Source organism: Mastigoproctus giganteus, chromosome 7 (genome assembly GCF_048544385.1).
Source record: "Mastigoproctus giganteus isolate SK-2022 chromosome 7, ASM4854438v1, whole genome shotgun sequence".
Taxonomy (NCBI): Eukaryota; Metazoa; Arthropoda; class Arachnida; order Uropygi; family Thelyphonidae; genus Mastigoproctus; species Mastigoproctus giganteus.
Window position 1 is genome coordinate 99,855,147 of NC_143581.1, and position 18,700 is coordinate 99,873,846.

Sequence of the window (18,700 nt, forward strand, 5' to 3'; positions counted from 1 at the left end):
AGCGGGTGGTTGGTTGGTGGAACAGACTTCCATCCCTTGTGGTGGAGGTGATAGCCTAAATAAGTTTAAGGCTCAGCTGGACAGGTATTTTGAACGAACAGAGGGGTGAAGTGGAAGTGGGTTTTTTTTTTTTTTTGGCTGATGCTGCATAAGCTTGCTTTCTTGCATCAAATGCCTCTACTAATGCTAATGATTTCTGTTTAGATACAGTTTAATTGATTAACAATGAAAATTAATAAAAATTAATTGATTAAATGACAATACTACACTAAGCTAATAGATTCCTAAATGCAGTGATATGTCTTATGCTATCAAGTTCAAGGTGGAAGTTATGCTATACCATTACAATCACAAATTAGTTACATCCTTACTAAAAAGTAAAAATGTCTTAGTTAAAAAAAAAAAAAAAAAACATGCCTAACAAGTAACTTGAACCTTCAAGCTACTTATTCATCACAATTCAACCCTACTATTTGACCACACTACTAGTTAAGTGTTACTATATTCACGCTAAAACACTGATACAATAACAGCAGAATAATAAGTCTTAATTTAAAAAAATCATTAGCTAATTTAAAAATAAGCTAACGAACATGATTATAAAACTATTTGTCAAACAATTTAATATGTTAATTAATCAAAAAGACTAAAAATTTCAGTAAACTTCTCCATTCCCACAAGCTCAAAATCATATGATATCAATTATTTTTTGCATCCAGTTCCATAGCATTCAATCAAATTGGTCAGCCAAAATCTTTCCTTAACAAGCTCATGCTGTGATTGAAGTAAAACTGCACTCCTGTACGGATGGTCCTGTATTATTTCTTTAACCATTGACTTCATACATTTTCCCTGGAAAATGTTAAGCTGACAGGTCTGTAATTGTTCAAGTTACCTTTTGTACATTACACTTTTGTAAATTGGGGATATATCATCTGCAATGCAGGGACCTCCTCTGAATCAAAGGATGCTCTCATAATAATATTTAAAGGTTTGCTTACTTCCTTTTCTCTTCCTCTCAGATATCACAAAATCATTTAGCTTGTGGTTAGAATTTAATAAACTGCTAGCAACTACATTCCTAAAGAATCCTTACATGTGAATGTAGATGCAAAATACCTATTCAGTTTATTAGCATCCTGAGCAGATTAATCAACATTTAAACCATTCGTATCTAGTGGACCACTGTGATTCACTCCCTTCCTCCTAGTGTTTCCATAAGTTAAGAAGTTTTTGCTTTTTTTCTCTGCATTCTTTGCCAGAGACTTTGCATAATCTTCCTCAGCTTGCCTAACCTGTTTTCTTATTATAAGTTCTCTACCACATGAGTTCATAACAGCTAAAGTTCAATCACATTCCAATCTCTGTCTACGGCCCACTCCTACAGCCCATGATACCCATCAGCTTCTATTTCATCAACCAAAATTTGAATTCTCCTTCTTCCTCTTATCTATCACTTTCCCATCAACTAAATTATGTGGGTGCAATTGAATTTATCTTTATTTTCCTTATAGCCTTTACAATAATTCGATTTTCTCTTATGCTCCTTGATACTTTCAGAATTCTAATCCTTGGAGACCATTTCACTTTTAAAACCTCCCTTCCACCCACATATCAAAAAGCTTCAATTCTTTTAATATCCTCCTCCTTCAGTACCCAATTCTTAGTCCCATAAAACTTGGAGTCCTCCATACAAAACATTTAACTAACTTTTCTTTGACCCCCCCTCTCTCTCTGTCTGTCTGTCTGTCTGTGTGTTAGTTAACATCTAATTCCTCTTCTCAAATGCTGTCTTACCCACTGCAAATCAAATTCTGATTTCCTCACTATTCCCAACATTTGTTAGCAGACTAGTATCAAACATGCAGTACCAAACTAATGGTTCTGAAATACTTACATTTGATTGCATTCTTTTTCTTTTCTGCTGGAATGACATAATAGTCATAAAATAGTTCTCACATGATGTCTTCATATATTTTTTAGTTCCTTTATTCCTGCATTTCCCATTACATAAAGTAATATCACTGGTATCCCATAAATTCAAACTGCCTTTGCCTTGCTGCACCAACTTATCTCTGTTTCAACTATCACTGGACCTTATTTATCCTCATTTACCCCATAATTCATTCTCAATTATCTTGACCTTATCTTCTCTTCCACCTCTCCTATATAAATTCTCTCCATACATATTCAGTATAGAATTTTTATCTTTAAATAATTTCCATCCTGTCTTGGTCTATTCTTAAATTTTTTGTTTAAAACCTTCACCCCCTTGTCTATCACCTACATATACATATTTTTACCCCCCCTATACTCTATTTCTCTAAACTCCCTTCCTATCTGAAGGTTGGCAGGATGACAATAATAACAGTATGCTACTGCAACATGACTTAGAAAGTTAAGCAGATGGGCTGAGAGGTGGCAACTTAAGTTTAAATTGACAAATGTAATATACTGCACATGGATAGCAGTAATACCAGAGTAATGCACCAACTGTGTAGTACCCAGTTTATTATTGTAAGTGGAGAATGAAAAGATCTGGGGGTAATTGTGCAGTCAGATATACAAAGTTTTCTGAACAGTGCAGATATGCTGCCAGAGCAGGTCATAGGGTCTTGTCAATGATATACAGGAATATTTCTATCAGGGATAAGAAGGTGATTATCCCTGTGTATAATGCAATGGTGAGACCACACCTTGAGTACTGCATGTAGGTCTGGATGCCTCATTTTAAGATATACAGATGCTGGAACAAGTACAGAGAAGAGCAAGTGGAACAAAGGGTTTCTCTTACCAAGAAAGGTGTAAGTTCTGCAAATTCAGCATCTGGAGTCTAGGCACCTGCAAGGTGATCTGATCGAAGAAGTGATTCTTCTTTTTGATCAGATTACGCACCTAAAAGGTAAAGTGCAGCCATTATCAACCCACTGCAGGATGGAAGCCTCCTCAACAATTCATGCTGAGGGAAATGGACCATAATCTGTCATGCTGGTCCAGTGCGGGTTGGTAGATCGACCGTATTCAGCAGTCAGGGGCTTGAATCGTGGTCTATTCAAAGAGCGTGTGCTACTGCAGTCCCGCTCCTGACCACTCGCCTAAGGGGGCATAAATTCAAATTGAGGAAAGAGTTGTAGAACAGATGTGTGGAAATTTGCCTTTAGCCTGTAGGTGGTTGTTGGAACAAACTTCCATCTGTCGTTGTAGGTTGAAAGCTTAACTAGAAGAACTTTTGGAATGAATGGCTGGGTGAAATAGGAAGGGGAGTTTTTTTTTTTTTTTGGCTGATGCTGTATAAGCTTGCTTTTCTTGCATCATATGCCTCTACTAATGCTAATTAATATAAAGATTAATAAAAACTTAAGATGAGCGAAGCTAAGATCAATAAAGATTATTTTCAAAGAAAAGAAACGTCTCTAGTTTGTGTTGTTGATAGAATCAAAAGTCTAGAAAGAGAAGCCAAAACTTATCAATAACCTGCTATTCCCTATCAATAAGTTGGTAATGGGTGTCTTCCTTGCCAATTGCAATTATTAGAGATCAGTAAGGTGTGTAAATCTGTTAATTAAAAAGCTTGACTGACAGAGAAATGATCTTCGCACAACAGTTGTGATAAACTTCACTGTAATTGATTATATACAAGTAAAGTAAAATTACAGCCGCATTCAGATGCACTTTTCAAAAAAAAAAAAAAAAAAAAGCCAAACAGAATGTGAACAATAACTCAGTTAGTATCAGAAAAATCTTAAAGTTTAAGCTTACTTTGGAATTATCAGATATCTTCATCTGATCAGCTTAAGAATAAAAGCACAGCTATTAGCAAAATCCAACCATGTAGGGATCTTGTGAAAGCTGATAACTTACTAGATTTTGTTTTTTTTTTCAAGAGCTTAATGGAGGTCAGTCAATGTTGTGCAACTGACTTTGATGGCACATTAAAATCATCATTAAATCAGCTAGTTTACAAATATCGTGTTCTGGGGTAGCATTCACATTAGCATTAGCATTAGTAGAGGCATTTGATGCAAGAAAGCCAGCTTATGCAGCATCAGCCAAAAAAAAAAAAAAAACCCACTTCCACTTCACCCCTCTGTTTGTTCAAAATACCTGTCCAGCTGAGCCTTAAACTTATTTAGGCTATCAACCTCCACCACAAGGGATGGAAGTCTGTTCCACCAACCAACCACCCGCTGGCTAAAGGCAAATTTCCGCACGTCTATCCTACATCTGTCTTTTCTCAATTTGAATTTATGCCCTCTCAGGTGATTTTTCTGAACTAGAGGAAGAATCCCATCAGCATTGAGCATGCTCAAACCATTCAAGGCTTTATACATCTCTATCAGATCACCTCGCTGGTGCCTAGTCTCCAGACACTGTAATTTGCAAAACTTAAGCCTTTCTTCGTAAGAACGCCCCTTTGTTCCATTCACTAATCTTGTTGCCCTTCTCTGTACTCGTTCCAGCAGCTCTACATCCTTCTTGAAATGAGGCCTCCAGACCTGTATACAGTACTCTAGGTGTGGCCTGACCATTGCCTTATACAAGGGAATAATCACCTCCTTATCCCTGCTGGAAAAATTCCTGTATATCATTGACAATACTCCATGAGCTACTCTTGCAGCCCGTCTGCACTGCTCAGAGAACTTCATATCTGCCTGCACCCCCAAGTCCCTTTCATTCTCTACCACTGTCAGTGTAATACCACAGAGTTGATACGTTGCTCTGGGGTTGCTGTTTCCCATGTGTAGTACTTTACATTTGTCAATGTTTAACTTCATTTGCCACCTCTCAGCCCATCTGCTCAACCTTTACAGATCCTGTTGCAGCAGCATAGTGTCAGTAGTGTCCTTGACATTAAGCTTGATATACCATCATCAATATCATTTATAAATACAGAAAACAATAATGGACCCAACACTGAGCCCTGAGGGACTCCACTAATAACATTAGTCCACGATGAGCAGTGTCCATTGATTACCACTCTGTCTTCTCCCCCTCAACTACCCCTTTATCCATAGCAGCAATTTGCCTCCAATGTCACACTGCTCCAATTTGTGTAGCAGTCTTCCATGTGCAACATTATCAAAAGCCTTTCTAAGATCCAAGTATATAATATCAAAGTTATTCCCTGCATCCAGTTCTTTTGTGACTGCATCATAGTATCCAATCAAGTTGGTCAGGCAAGACTTCCCCTTAACAAAACCATGCTGTGTCTGAGCTATAACTGAAGTCTTGTCTAAATGATCCTGAAGTCTTGTCTAAATGATCCTGCAGTGCTTCTTTAACCAGTGCCTCCATTAATTTTCCTGGAACAGAAGTTAAGCTCACAGGTCTATAATTACTTGTGTCAGCCTTTGATCCTCCTTTGTGAATTGGGGTCACATTTGCACATTTCCAGTCTATGGATACCTCCCCTGAGTCCAAGGAAGCTCTCATAATTATGGCTAAGGGTTTGCTTACTTCCTTTGCTGCCTCCTTTAATATAACTGGATAGATCCCATCCACCCCGGGTGCCTTTCTTGTGTTTATCTTCAACAGTTTCTCCTCCACTTTACTCCCAGTTACTTCAAGATTCTGTAGCTTACTGCTAGAGTTGAATACACCTCTGGCATTCCCCTTGCTGAATAACTCCTCATGTGTGAATGTAGATGCAAAATACTCGTTTAGTTTGTTAGCTATCTGAGCAGGATCATCAACAGTTGACCCATCAATATCAAGTGGACCAATCTGATTCATCCCCTTCCTTCTAGAGTTTAAATAGGTAAAGAACTCTTTGCTGTTTTTCTTTGCATCCCTTGCCAAGGATTTCTCGTAAAATGAGAAATCCGAGAAATTTATGAACGTGAATAACTAAATTCCCCACATTTTCTAAAATATCTCCTAGATGGCATGAGCCTATTGGGAACTACTCATTTAGATAATAAAAATAATAGCTATATTTTTTTAAAATAAATGATAAATTCAGTTATTCCAAGTTGCTTCTACAGCACCATGTGGTTGACAACATATTTTCTACACCCTAGTTAAGCTGCTGGCATCTGCAGTAATACTGCCATAGCAGTGGCAAGTGAATATGTTATAAGTGAACATTTTGAGAAAACTTATTACAACATGCAGAATAATTATCTGGAAGGGCAGTAGTCTCCAGTATGTGATGATTTGCATTTTTTATTGGACACATTCTAAAAATGAACTCTGGGATTTTCTGGGATTGAGGCTATAGTGTGTGGCCACATATTTTCAAAGCTCTTAATTGCAGATTAGTTTTTGCAATAATTTTCAGGGTTTTTTTTTTATTTTAATATACTAAACTGTGGTTAATATACAGTTTGTATTCTTAGTCATGTAGGTTAGTTTATTTTTCATTTAGATAAGTATTTGGAAAGGTCACAGCTTAACATTCAGAGAGCCTTCGCCATCAATATTTTGGCAGGAATTTCGTAACTCTTGTTGGGTAGCTTAAATTAATTTCATTAGCTCTTACAAAGAAAGGCTTAAGTTTTGCAAATTACAGTGTCTGGAGACTAGGCACCAGCGAGGTGATCTGATAGAGGTGTATAAAGCCTTGAATGGTTTGAGCATGCTCAATGCTGATGGGATTCTTCCTCTCGCTCAGAATAATCACCTGAGAGGGCATAAATTCAAATTGAGGAAAGACAGATGTAGGATAGATGTGTGGAAGTTTGCCTTTAGCCAGCGGGTGGTTGGTTGATGGAAAAGACTTCCATCCCTTGTCGTGGAAGTTGATAGCCTAAATAAGTTTAAGACTCAGCTGGACAGGTATTTCGAACGAACAGAGGAGTGAAGTGGAAGTGGTTTTTTTTTTTTTTTTTGGCTGATACTGCATAAGCTTGCTTTCTTGCATCAAATGCCTCAAATGCCATAAAATGATTTAAGTTTTGTCAACAGTTTAATTTCTGCAATATTTTGTTAACATAAATTCTATAATATATTGTGAATTTAAATTTTGCAATCTTTGTAAAGTTCGAATTTTACTTAAATTATGGTTGATACAAAATCCACTTGCAATACAAAGTCAAGGGACATCAGTACTCAAATGGAAATGCCTGCGGGCGTTTCTGGTGCGAGTCACGACTTCGTTGTTTGCATAGCCTGTGGCATGTATTCTAAGGCTGGTCTAGTAGACAGACTGAGCTCATCTGCCGATTCTTTTCTTTGCAACTGATGTAAGGAGTGTACTGATCTCAAATTACAACTTGGTGTGTTATGAGAAGAATTTGAGTCATTGAAGAACAAGTGCTTGTCCTAGAAACAAATGTAACTGGGAGCTCGTCAGGGAGTCAAGTAACTCCTGACCTGCCAAGTGATGCACCCCTGATTCGGGTCCCAGAAAAGAATAGTCAAGTGCAGACTGCTCTAGTCGAGGGTGATCTAGTTTGGGATGTTAGAATGGAGAGGGGGAGGAGGAAATTTTTATCAGCGTTGCTGTCATTTGTAGGTAAAAGGAATCTATTTTGTAGAGATGATATTCAAATGAATATCTCTACAAAATATAGGACTATGCTTGGGACAAAATCGTTGTAAACAAAAATCTTTGCAATGATTTTTGGCAGTATCACTGAGGACACTGCAAAAAATATACTCTAAGGGTAAACTGCTAGTTAGGGGGAGAAGAGTAATTTTCATCCATATTTATCTGACGTTATGGGAAAAAGTAATGCTTGCACTCACCTCGTCAATTCTTGTTTAGGTGCCTCCGTAGCACACGCTTCTTGATTAGACCGGATTTCGAGCCTGTGACCACCAAATACAGAGGATGCAGAAAGGTCAGGGAATGAACACCACATATCCCCGGAGCAATATGGCCTTAGTTGCTAATGCTCCTAAAAACCAAATTACAAGACAAACAAATTCTTGTTTGTTGCTACAACAGCTGATGTCGATAAGATGTTCTGAGGGTAGCAATGTTTTAAATGAGAGGGAAGATAAAGCTTGAGATATTATTAGCATTAGGTGAGGCATATGATGCAAGAAAGCAAGCTTATACAGCATCAGCCCCAAAAAAAAAAAAAAAAAAAACCCTTCCGATTTCACCCATCCTGTGACTCCAAATGTTTGTCTAGTTCAGCCTTAAATTAATTTTGGGTATCAACTTCCACAACAACAGATGGAAGTCTGTTCCAGCAATCTACTACCCTGTGGCTAAAGGCAAACTTTCGCACATCTATTCTACAACTGTCTTTCCTCAATTTGAATCTACGTCCCCTCAGATTCTTAATCTGAGCAAGCGGAAGTATTCCATCAGTTAGAAACCTAAACAACTTCAAAGGGTGTGTCAGGGTAACTATAGAAGATTACTTAGTCTCAACTGTGTCTACAGTAATGTCAGGAATGTTGTCAATGAAATGGCTGAGTTTGAACTCCTGGTTAGAACTAATGCTGATATAATAGGGCTAACAGAAACGTGGTGGTGGCACCCAGAAATGAGTGATGAAAAGCTCCTCTATGGTATAATGTATTTAGGGAAGACAGACAGGGTGGAGGGGTTATGCTTCTTATCAAAAGCAGCCTAGCATGAAAGGGCTTTTACTGAATCTGAAGTTTATATTTGCTAGAAGGCAATCTGTGTGGTGTGAGTTAGTTGAAAGCAAAGAAACAATGAGAGTGGGAGTAATCTACAGACCAGAAGATTGTGAAGAATATGACGTCTTTACATGTAGATGGAATGGGCAAGCAAGTGTGAATGTCTCATTATGGGTGACTTTAACCTGCCCCAGATTTATTGGAATAAGTAGGAGAGAAACTCACCATAGGGACAAACTTTTTGAAATAAAAGAGATGATTATTATTTGTACCAGCATGTTAGAGTAAGTAATAGGGGTGAGAATATTCTTGACCTCATCATTACTAACGATTCAAATGACATCATAGGGCTTAAAGTACAGGAACCATTGTCAGGAGGTGATCATGCAATCATCAGTTGAAAAATGAAGTAGTTAAAGGTAACAGCATGGGTTTTAACTTCAGAAGAGGGAACTTGGACAATTTAAAGCACTTTATGGCATCTGTGAATTGGGCAGTGTGCCAAGGAATGGAAAATACATTTAAAAAAAAAAAAAAAAAAACACAGAAACCATTAACGCATTCATACCCTTAAGAAAATATTGTAGGAGCAGGATCCCAAAAATGTGACTACGGAGCTGGCTGGTCACACAGAGCAGAAAAAGATAGCATGGGATAGTTACAGAGTGATGAAAAGTATTAAGTATTGAAGCTTACAAAAGATAAGTTGATCTGTATTAGTACTACAAATAATGTCAGGGAGGCCAAGGCGGCATATGAGAAAGCTTTGGCAAAGAGAGCAAAGAATAGGGACAAGGAATTTTCCATGTATGTGAGTACAACAAAGAAGAAAGCTAATCAGTTCGGTTCCTTGTGCACTTAGTGTGGGAAAGTCTTAGACAGCTCATCTGATGTTGCGGATGAATTGAATAGGTACTTTGCATCAGTCTTTACTGAAGAAAGACCATTCTTCATGACCATACTGCACTTTCCCTCAAAACTACAGGACATGCCATCAAATCTGTGAGCCATACTTGCCTTTATGCCCAAAACTTTTTCTAATAAACAGTCATGTATGGCTCACAGATTTGATGGCATGTCCTGTAGTTTTGAGGGAAAGTGCAGTATAAACCTATCCTGGATTTTTTGATCTGAGGCAGGACTTCTGAAATCCTAAGCAAGTAATGCTAAATTTTTATGCATGATTTCACAGTATATTTCATGGCTGACTGGCTTTAGAATAACAGAGAGATGGTTTTATGGCATCCTTCAAAAAAACAGTTTCTAGCTAGTCCTAGAAACTGTTTTTTTCAAGTGTGACATCAAGTAAACATATCTTATTGTTCCAAAAGAAATATATTGATTTAAATTGACAATACCATATGAATTCATGCCCTATTAAAAATACAGTAAACCTTTCATATATATCTATTTAACCTTCACTGCAATGACTTCTCTTGTGTGATTTCTCTTCAGGCCCATGAAGCATAGATGAGCCCTGATGCAGTTGATGAATCAGTGGCTGAAAAATCTACGTTGTATGACACTCCCTGCACATTTGCATGATTTCTTGACCTAGATAGAGAGCACTGATATTCAGTTATTTCTCGACAAAGTGTCACACTGCTGACTGTACAATAAATATAAAGGAATCTCTAGATGTAATCAAACTATCAACTTGGAAGGCATGTTGAAGGACGCTGTCACCTGACGCAGCAAATAACCCGAAAGACATTTCACCAGAAGTAGAAGAGTTATGGGGAATTGTGAATTTGGCACATTGTATGGTAGGGGGGGGAGGGAGAGAGAGAGAGAGAGAGAGAGAGAGAGAGAGAGAGAGAACCAATGTTCTCAAAGAAAATTAAGAAGAAAATGATGCGATTCAAAAGTCTCAGTTAATGCATAAGGTACTGGCAGACAGTTTGACCTATCTGAAGCTGTCGATGACAAGGTGTTTGAAATAAACACTTTTATCAAATGCAGGCAAAATTTTATATGAGAATTGGAGGATCTTAAGAGCTATAACAACAAGCTTTTTAAGAATGTTTCAACTGTACCTTGTAGGTTATGGGAAAATCTTCTGTACCACAAATCTGTTTTTTTTAATTTCATTTTTTATTTATTCTTCATATAAAAAAAACATTTGTAGTATTTATATTCATTATTGTTATAAGTATGGTTACTGCATATATTAAAGTTGATTCTTGTCGATCATGAATCACGACCTTAATTTCCACAAGAGATGTCCACTTAACCTCCTACTCCAAGGCTTCAGCCTTTATATTTGTGGCAATTTCCAGGAACATATTTCCTGTGTATATACATATTATATATATACATATATCAAGGGTTTAATATATAAACTTACCAGTGAAGATAAAGAAAGCTAACACGAGAAGCATGGGAAACTTTTACCAGACAAACTCTTTTCCCGCTACTGCAGTTTCTCCCTGCATTCTCGATAAATACCTTGTTCTCCCCAGGACCTATCGAATAGGTGCACTACCCGGTGAATTTAACTGACCGGCCAGCTAAAATTTAAGCAATTCTTGTAGTAGCGTATGGTACTGCTCATGGTCTCGATCAATATTAATTCGAACATACTATGTGATAGAGATCAATGTGACAGGAGCATATAATGTTAAATTATGCAATTCATTTTTCCTCTGGATCGCTTAAGTCACATTTATAAATAACAGAAAATATTATAATATCGCAAATCCCCACCCGACTACTTCATAATGCCACCCGGCTGGCAAAATTTTCTGGGGAGAACACTGAAACAGATGATGCATGTTATCAGTAGTGGCTGTAGAAGTTAATAACAATGTATTGATTAGTTTTTCTCATTATTAAAAGCCGTAAGTAGATTAATGCCTTTGTGGGTGAAATCTACTTACGGATACACCCTCCAGACTGCCCCAGTCTGGAGGGTCTTAGGGTATTTATCCTCTTTTCCTGCAATTTTAAAATAGGAAAATGACTTCTACAGACAGTGCGTGTTATCAGTAGAAATTCATTTTTCTATTTAAAAACATCGGGAAGGGGGAGCTAAACACCCTAAGTCTGAGGCAGTCTGGAGGGTGTAGCCATAAGTAGACTCCAGCCCACTCATGAACTCCAATAATCTGCTTTTAATAATGAGAAAAAAACTAATCAATACATTGTTATCGACTTCTATGGCCACTACCAATAACACGCACCATTTTTTACTGAGAATGCAGGGAGAAACTGCAGTAGCAGGAAAAGAGTTCATCAGATAAAAGTTTCCTGAAGTTTCCCTGTGGTTCTAGTGTTGGCTTTCTTTACTTTAGCCAACTTACCTTCATCTGGATATGTGATATTCTTATATTTTTCCCAAGTTAACACCTGCTTTTGTTCTGGATGATAGCCTTCCCACGAGAGCACATCTTGCACTTGGGGATCATAATAGGCCCACTGATGTTCTACATTTTCCTGAACAATTTTATGATGAACTATTTTTATCCACTGACTCAGCTCATCTATGGTTATATAACTATCCTTGTTTTTATCAATATATTCATCTACCAGTTTTCCAAGATGAGCTTTTAATTGTTCTGGACTTGGTTGTTGGTAATATTTTTCTTGTTCTGCTTCACTGTTTTTAAGGTAATGATCTGATGATTGGAGTTCTTGCTTGACATCTTCTGAGGAACATATAATGGTGCACAAAAATAATATGTATAGAGCATACTGACACATCATCCCTGTAACAAAATATTACAAAGAAAATGTTTAGTGCGTTGTATTACAGGGAATAATTTTTTTTAAATATGTCAAAGAGGCAATTTAAACTGTAACCAAAGGTTATGCTGTCATAAATATAAGAATTATCAATGGAAAAGATAATGAATGGTGGTGGGAAATAGGAGTCTATACCAGGAATGTGGCAGCATCCCAAATTTAGCATCCTCTGAAAATCTGCCATAACACTAAAGCTTGGTGATGACAAAAATTTAAAAATACAGTTTTTCTTGCACCATAATGAAAAACTATCTACAACTTAACATCACTGAGGCACAGGCATCCCATTATGTACTTTGAAAATACTACTGTTTTCATGGTGATTGGTGTTGTTTGATGTTATAAAAATGCAGTGCTTTTTTGGGACGGTATGCAAAGTATGGCGTACCGGCACCTTTATTAACAGTGACATTTGGATGTAATACACTTTGATATTTGTAATATTCCTTAAATTTGCTATTCAAATAAGCTTAAAATTATTTAACTAAATTTGCATTTTTCACTGTCTATTGTTAAGATATTTTCTATATAAAACTGTATAATCATTTTTATAATTCTAAATTACTCAGTCGGACCTTTGTTTAACGAAATCCTTTTATAGCGAATTATTTTGAATTCCCCTTGGAAGTTACATTTAAAATACTTTCGCTGAACGAGAAAATTTTCATATAGCGAACAGATTAGGAGAGTATATACTCGGTATGCATTGTTCGCATTTCTGGACTTCAGGCAATTTAGGCAATTAGTGCTGCTGCGCGAATTAAGAGGGCTAAAGGGATTACCATTCTACAACTTAGTGGAACCTGGTAAAACCTATTCAACCACCTGTCCCACATATGGAGAAGTCACGCTTGTCAGCAGATTAAGGGGTATTCCCAATGGGCTCTTGTCCACCTTCTATGCAGTGGTGTCCAAACTTTATGGGAAAATCTTCCCATAAAGTTTGGAAGTTAAATTCACAGGTTTATAATTATTTGTGTTGGCCTTTGACCCTCCTTTGTAGATTGGGGTCACATTCGCACATCTCCAGTCTGTGGGTACTCTCATAATTATGGCTAAGGGTTTGCTTACTTCCTTTGCTGCCTCCTTTAATATAACTGGATAGATCCCATCCACCCCAGGTGCCTTTCTTGTGTTTATCTTCAACAATTTCTCCTCCACTTTACTCTCAGTTATTACAAGATTCTCTAGCTTACTGCCAGAGTTGAATACACCTCTGGCATTCCTCTCGCTGAATAACTCCTCATGTTGAATGTCAATGCAAAATATTCATTTAGTTTGTTAGCTACCTGAGCAGGATCATCAACATTTGACCCATCGATATCAAGTGGACCAATCTGATTCGTCCCCTTCCTTCTAGAGTTTACATAAGTAAAGAACTCTTTGCTGTTTTTCTTTGCGTCCCTTGCCAAAGATTTCTCGTAATATGCCTTCACCTGCCTAACCTCCTTTGTAACTTGGTTACAGATGAACTTGTATCTATCATAGGCTTCTGTGTCATGTGTTCAATTATGTATCCCATGCATTTTTCTTCTCTGTCATATGTCTCACTAGTTCATCTGACATCCACTTCGGCCTAAACCTTGAACAATATTTCTTAGATGGTATGTAAAGCCTAGTAGCTTCAAAGATAAGTTATTTGAATGCTTCCCATTTTGAATTTGCTGTTGGTAACACATCTTCAGTTGGTCCCACTGTATAGAATTTAAATACGGTCTCAGACCACCGTAGTCGCCTTTACGAAAGCAATAACCCTTCCCTTGACCTCTGATGGTAGTTACCTCTTTGAGTAAATCCCACTTCAGCAAACTGTGATCACTGCCACCTCGTGGTTCCTTTATCTGCAGATTCTTAATGCATGAAGAATCACTAATGATAATCAAATCAAGAGTATTACTCCCTCTAGTTGCCTCCCGAACATTCTGATGTAGAAAACAATCATCCAATAAATCCACAAAAGCCTTTCTAGTGTGTGAGTGACCAACCCACAAATTCCAATATCTGGGAAATTAAAATCCCCCATCATAAGACTCTCTGATGTACTGGCCCACTATTTCCTGTACGGTTTCTTATTATACTCATCAGAGTCATTAGGCCTATAGCACACTCCTACTCTCGATTTTGATCTCCCAATACTTACGTCACACCAAACTGGCTCAACACTGCACTGCACTGTCCAGCGATGTCGACTGGCTTCACTTCGTTGGATTTTATGTGTTTCTTAACTAATAGCATTATCCCTCCTCCCTTCCTATCCTTTCTGTAGACATTGTACTCCCCAAATTCCAGTTCTGCATTCCTTATATCTGTGTGACAGCACATCTCTGATATCCCAACAATATCCGCCTTTGATGCTTTGAGCAATACCTCAAATTCATCAAATTTATTTACCAAACTCCTAGCATTGGTGTACACGCAAGTATACATGCACCTGTTTCTATTCTTAGCTACCCTAACATAACCCTACAAGTGAACACAACCATGTGTTTACTTGTACCGCATTGACTCCCAGCAGTCTGTGAAATATCCTGCATCTTGTTTTTCAGGCTTCTCCTCATTCCAATAGAAGCAGTGCAAGAATCACTTTCACCTCTGCCAGTGGCTACTGTTAATCTATTAGTCTTTGTATCCCCCCCCAAGCTAGCAGGTTTTCGACCCACCTAACACTGCCTCAATGGCATCAGCAAATATTCTTGCACCCTTTCTATTTAAGTGTATCCCATCCCTGTAGAAGCAGTCTCTCCTGTTAACAAGTACAGTCCAGGCTGAAAAAAATTCTATCCCTTGAGCCTTACACAATCTTTCCAGGGCGGAATTGATTGACAAAGCTCTCATCATATACTCCCTCCTATCGTGTCTGGGCAGAATTGCAGACACTTTCAAATTCAACCCTAATTCACAGCTTTTTTTCAACAGTTATTGTTATTTTTTTTTTTTTAGGACCATTAGCAACTGAGGCCATATTGCTCCGGGATATGCGGTGGTCATTCCCTGACCTTTCCGCATCCTCCGTATTTGGTAGTGATGGGCTCAAACCCCAGTCTAATCAAGATGCGTGCTCTACGCATTGTTATTTTTTTTTGTTTGTTATTTGGTTTTTAGGAGCATTAGCAACTAAGACCATATTGCTTCGGGATATGCAGTGGTCATTCCCTGACCACTGCATATCCACTATCTTTCCGCATCCTCCGTATTTGGTGGTGACAGGCTCGAACCTCGGTCTAATCAAGAAGCGTGTGCTACGCACTGCTGCTCCTTCCCATCTGGCTACGGAGGCGCTTTTCAACAGTGACCTGTTCTTGTTAAGTAAGTAGTAAACTTGTAGTAAGATATTAATTACTGCTAATATTTTTTTAGAAAAAAAAAAAGTTTTTTTTTTACAAATTGCCTTATGAATTTTTTATCTTTTAATTCTCATTTGATTTTTGGCAGTAAGTTCCCCTACTGTCGGGCAATCAAGTCAAAATAAGACCAAATTTATTTTAAATGTTTAAAAGCATTTATGCACAAATTTTTAAATTTTCAATGTTCCACAAAAAATTTACTCCACAGAGCAGCCAAGTAACAGAAAACTTATAGTCACTAGCCCATAAATCAGAGATGGTAAACAAACATATTTTATGAAGGTTTTTTATATTTTTTTTATTGTTGTTGATTTTTTGTTGGTTCTTTTATTTTTAATCTATCTATTATATACACAATTGCATTTTGTACAAAAATCCATTTTTACATTAAAATCATATTTTTAGTTTTTTTGAAAATAAACCACCCTCTACAGCACTTCAGACATTTTCATCTATTTACTTGGTAGTTTTGAATATTATCTCCCTTATATATACATTTCAACAAACAACCAATGTTTCTAAGATTTAGACAAAACTGACCCCCAGTTCTACTCAGTTTAATGCACTAAATAAGATGAAGTGGAGAAAAGCAATGATATATCGTCGATGCTACGCCAAAACCAAGAATCTGCAAAAAGATAGTTTTGAGAAAAATGTAAAAGGTTCTTTGACTTTGGAAAAATGAAGTTTAAGTTATTTAACTAAATATTGTTTTATAAGTATCCTCCAAAGATGCTGTTTTAAATCCATACTGGTAATTTAAAATTGCCATTATGCAGGGGCTTCAAAAGCACTTTCACAGTTTTGGTGTTATGAAGTTTGAACGCATTTTTGTTGGTCAGAAGAATAATTTATTGATAAAACGAGGTTAGAAAAACATACATATAAATAAATGAAAAATATATTAATAACACAAGTTTAATTACAATAACAAACAAGTTAGTATAAATTAAATTAATTTTCGATATCTTCTTCATATTCAGATTCTTCGCTTAAATCTGGTGCTGGTAAATTATCACTTATTTCTACTGATGCTTTTAATTTTAAATAGAATTTGTGATACCTTGAATGGTTTGAACATGCTCAATGCGGATGAGATTCTTCCTCTTGCCCAGAATAATCGCCTGAGAGGGCATAAATTCAAATTGAGGAAAGACGGTTGTAGGACAGATGTGTGGAAGTTTGCCTTTAGCCAGTGGGTGGTTGATTGCTGGAACAAACTTCCATCTGTTGTTGTAGAAGTTGATAGCTTAAATAGATTCAAGGCAGAACTTGACAAACATTTGGAGCGAGTGGATGGGTGAAATAAGGGTTTTTTTTTTCCCTTCTTTTTTTGGCTGATGCTATATAAGCTTGCTTTCTTAAATCATGTGCCTTTGCTAATGCTAAGGAATTGTTAAGTCTTTGCACATATTCATTAAATGTATAGGCTTTGCTTGAGATATACCAAGTTCCTCATTATAGACTTCGGGAAGGTTAGGTTGCTCATTGCTGGATTTTCCTTTAGGTCTTTAAGTTTACTGTTATAAATTTATCTTTATAGTTTGTTTTGTAAAACATTGTGACATGCCCATCCTGTCCTTTTTGGAATTCAAGGCAGCAGACTTTTCTCCAAGGAACAGGGCCTTTAAGTTGTTTGGCAAGAAAAGTAAAATCACAAAAGTCATCGCATTGCATGATATTTACACAGAACGGTGTAGGTTTTAATCTTGTGCCTCTAATTATTTTGGCCTATCCCTCAGGAGCATGCACAGGTACATACTTTTCTCTCAAAAGGTACCTGTGTACCTGTACATGGGTACAGCCTTTTCTCTCACTTTTGCAGTGCATTGAGTCACACACCATTTTTGAATGGCCTAACTCAAAAAATGTGTCTAACAGTTTTTAAACTGGGGATAATTTTTAACAAGTACATCCACATTGAAGCCATAAGTCACTATCGTCATCGGAGGGTACATAATTTTTATTGTTCTCTGAAACTTCAAAGTCATTCAAGGGTCGCAACCTTCATCTTTTAAATCAGCTTCCATTTGAAGTGAGGAACACATTGCAAGAATTTTTTGCGTTCTTATTATTCCAAATTTTACTTTTGACCACAAAAATGAGATGTTACAAAGGACAACTAAACAGTAATGCTGATTGGCAAACTAAGACAAACAAAACCATACATGTAACAGCATGAATGAGCTGGACTACCCCCACCACCCTACTGTACATGCCAAAAACACAAGCGGTATTTTTGCGAATTGCTCGGTCAGTATTTACCATGCCAAACTAACAAAAGTGCCACATTTGTGAATCTGCATGGTGAGAAGTGTTTTTTTTTTTTTTTCACAGATAAGTGAAAATGCATGTAACAATTTCAACCACTTGGCCTTGAAATACACATATGCATCTTTGGCAAGGTGTAGTTGACCAACAAACAACCTCAAGAATGCAAAACCACAAATGTGCAAATTTGTGGTTTTGGCATGGTGCCGACGATATAAGTTAAACTGAAACCCATTCTTCCTGAAGGTGCTTCATGTGGGGGACTGTCATTTTATTAGGTAATTTCATTTGTTAGCACAAAGTCAGGAGCTGAAAAACAATGGGCTTTCAAGTCTTCATGCTGAAGATGAAGTAAAACTCAAAAGAGAATAATTTAATTGATAAAAAGGGGAATCAGAAATGTCTACCTTGACAGACATCATTATCTGATTTTATGGTTTAAAGTGGTGTTTCAAATTCTGGATCCTAAAAAAATCCATTGATAATCTAAAACAACAACTTTTATTATATTCATTTGGGAATACCATTTCCTAACTAATGATTCAAAGCATCTTAAATGTAGATTGGATTATGTAATTGTTATAATTTTAGCATTATTAATTTGTGGTTTGTATTATAGTAGTGTGCTGATAAATTTGTCTGTAATGAGTCACTGTTTAGGTTTTTAATTTTACACTCTTGTGCCTGATGCTGTTTCTGTTCAAAACTTGAACAAAGTAGTTTTTTGTAATTTTCTTGGCATGATGTTTTGTAAATTATGTTATTTATATCTTTTATTTCTCAAGCCTGGTAAGACTTAT

At 36.9% G+C, this 18,700-nt stretch overlaps 1 protein-coding gene across 1 annotated transcript in view; it reads right to left on the reverse strand.

The window, feature by feature from the left end:
- Positions 1–18,700, reverse strand: part of LOC150083107 (calumenin-B-like) — a 75,969-nt gene that overhangs the window by 31,248 nt on the left and 26,021 nt on the right. The window contains exon 2 of the mRNA XM_090377046.1: positions 11,844–12,248. Coding sequence (XP_090233172.1) covers positions 11,844–12,248 — 405 coding nt within the window. The remainder of the gene's footprint in view (positions 1–11,843; positions 12,249–18,700) is intronic.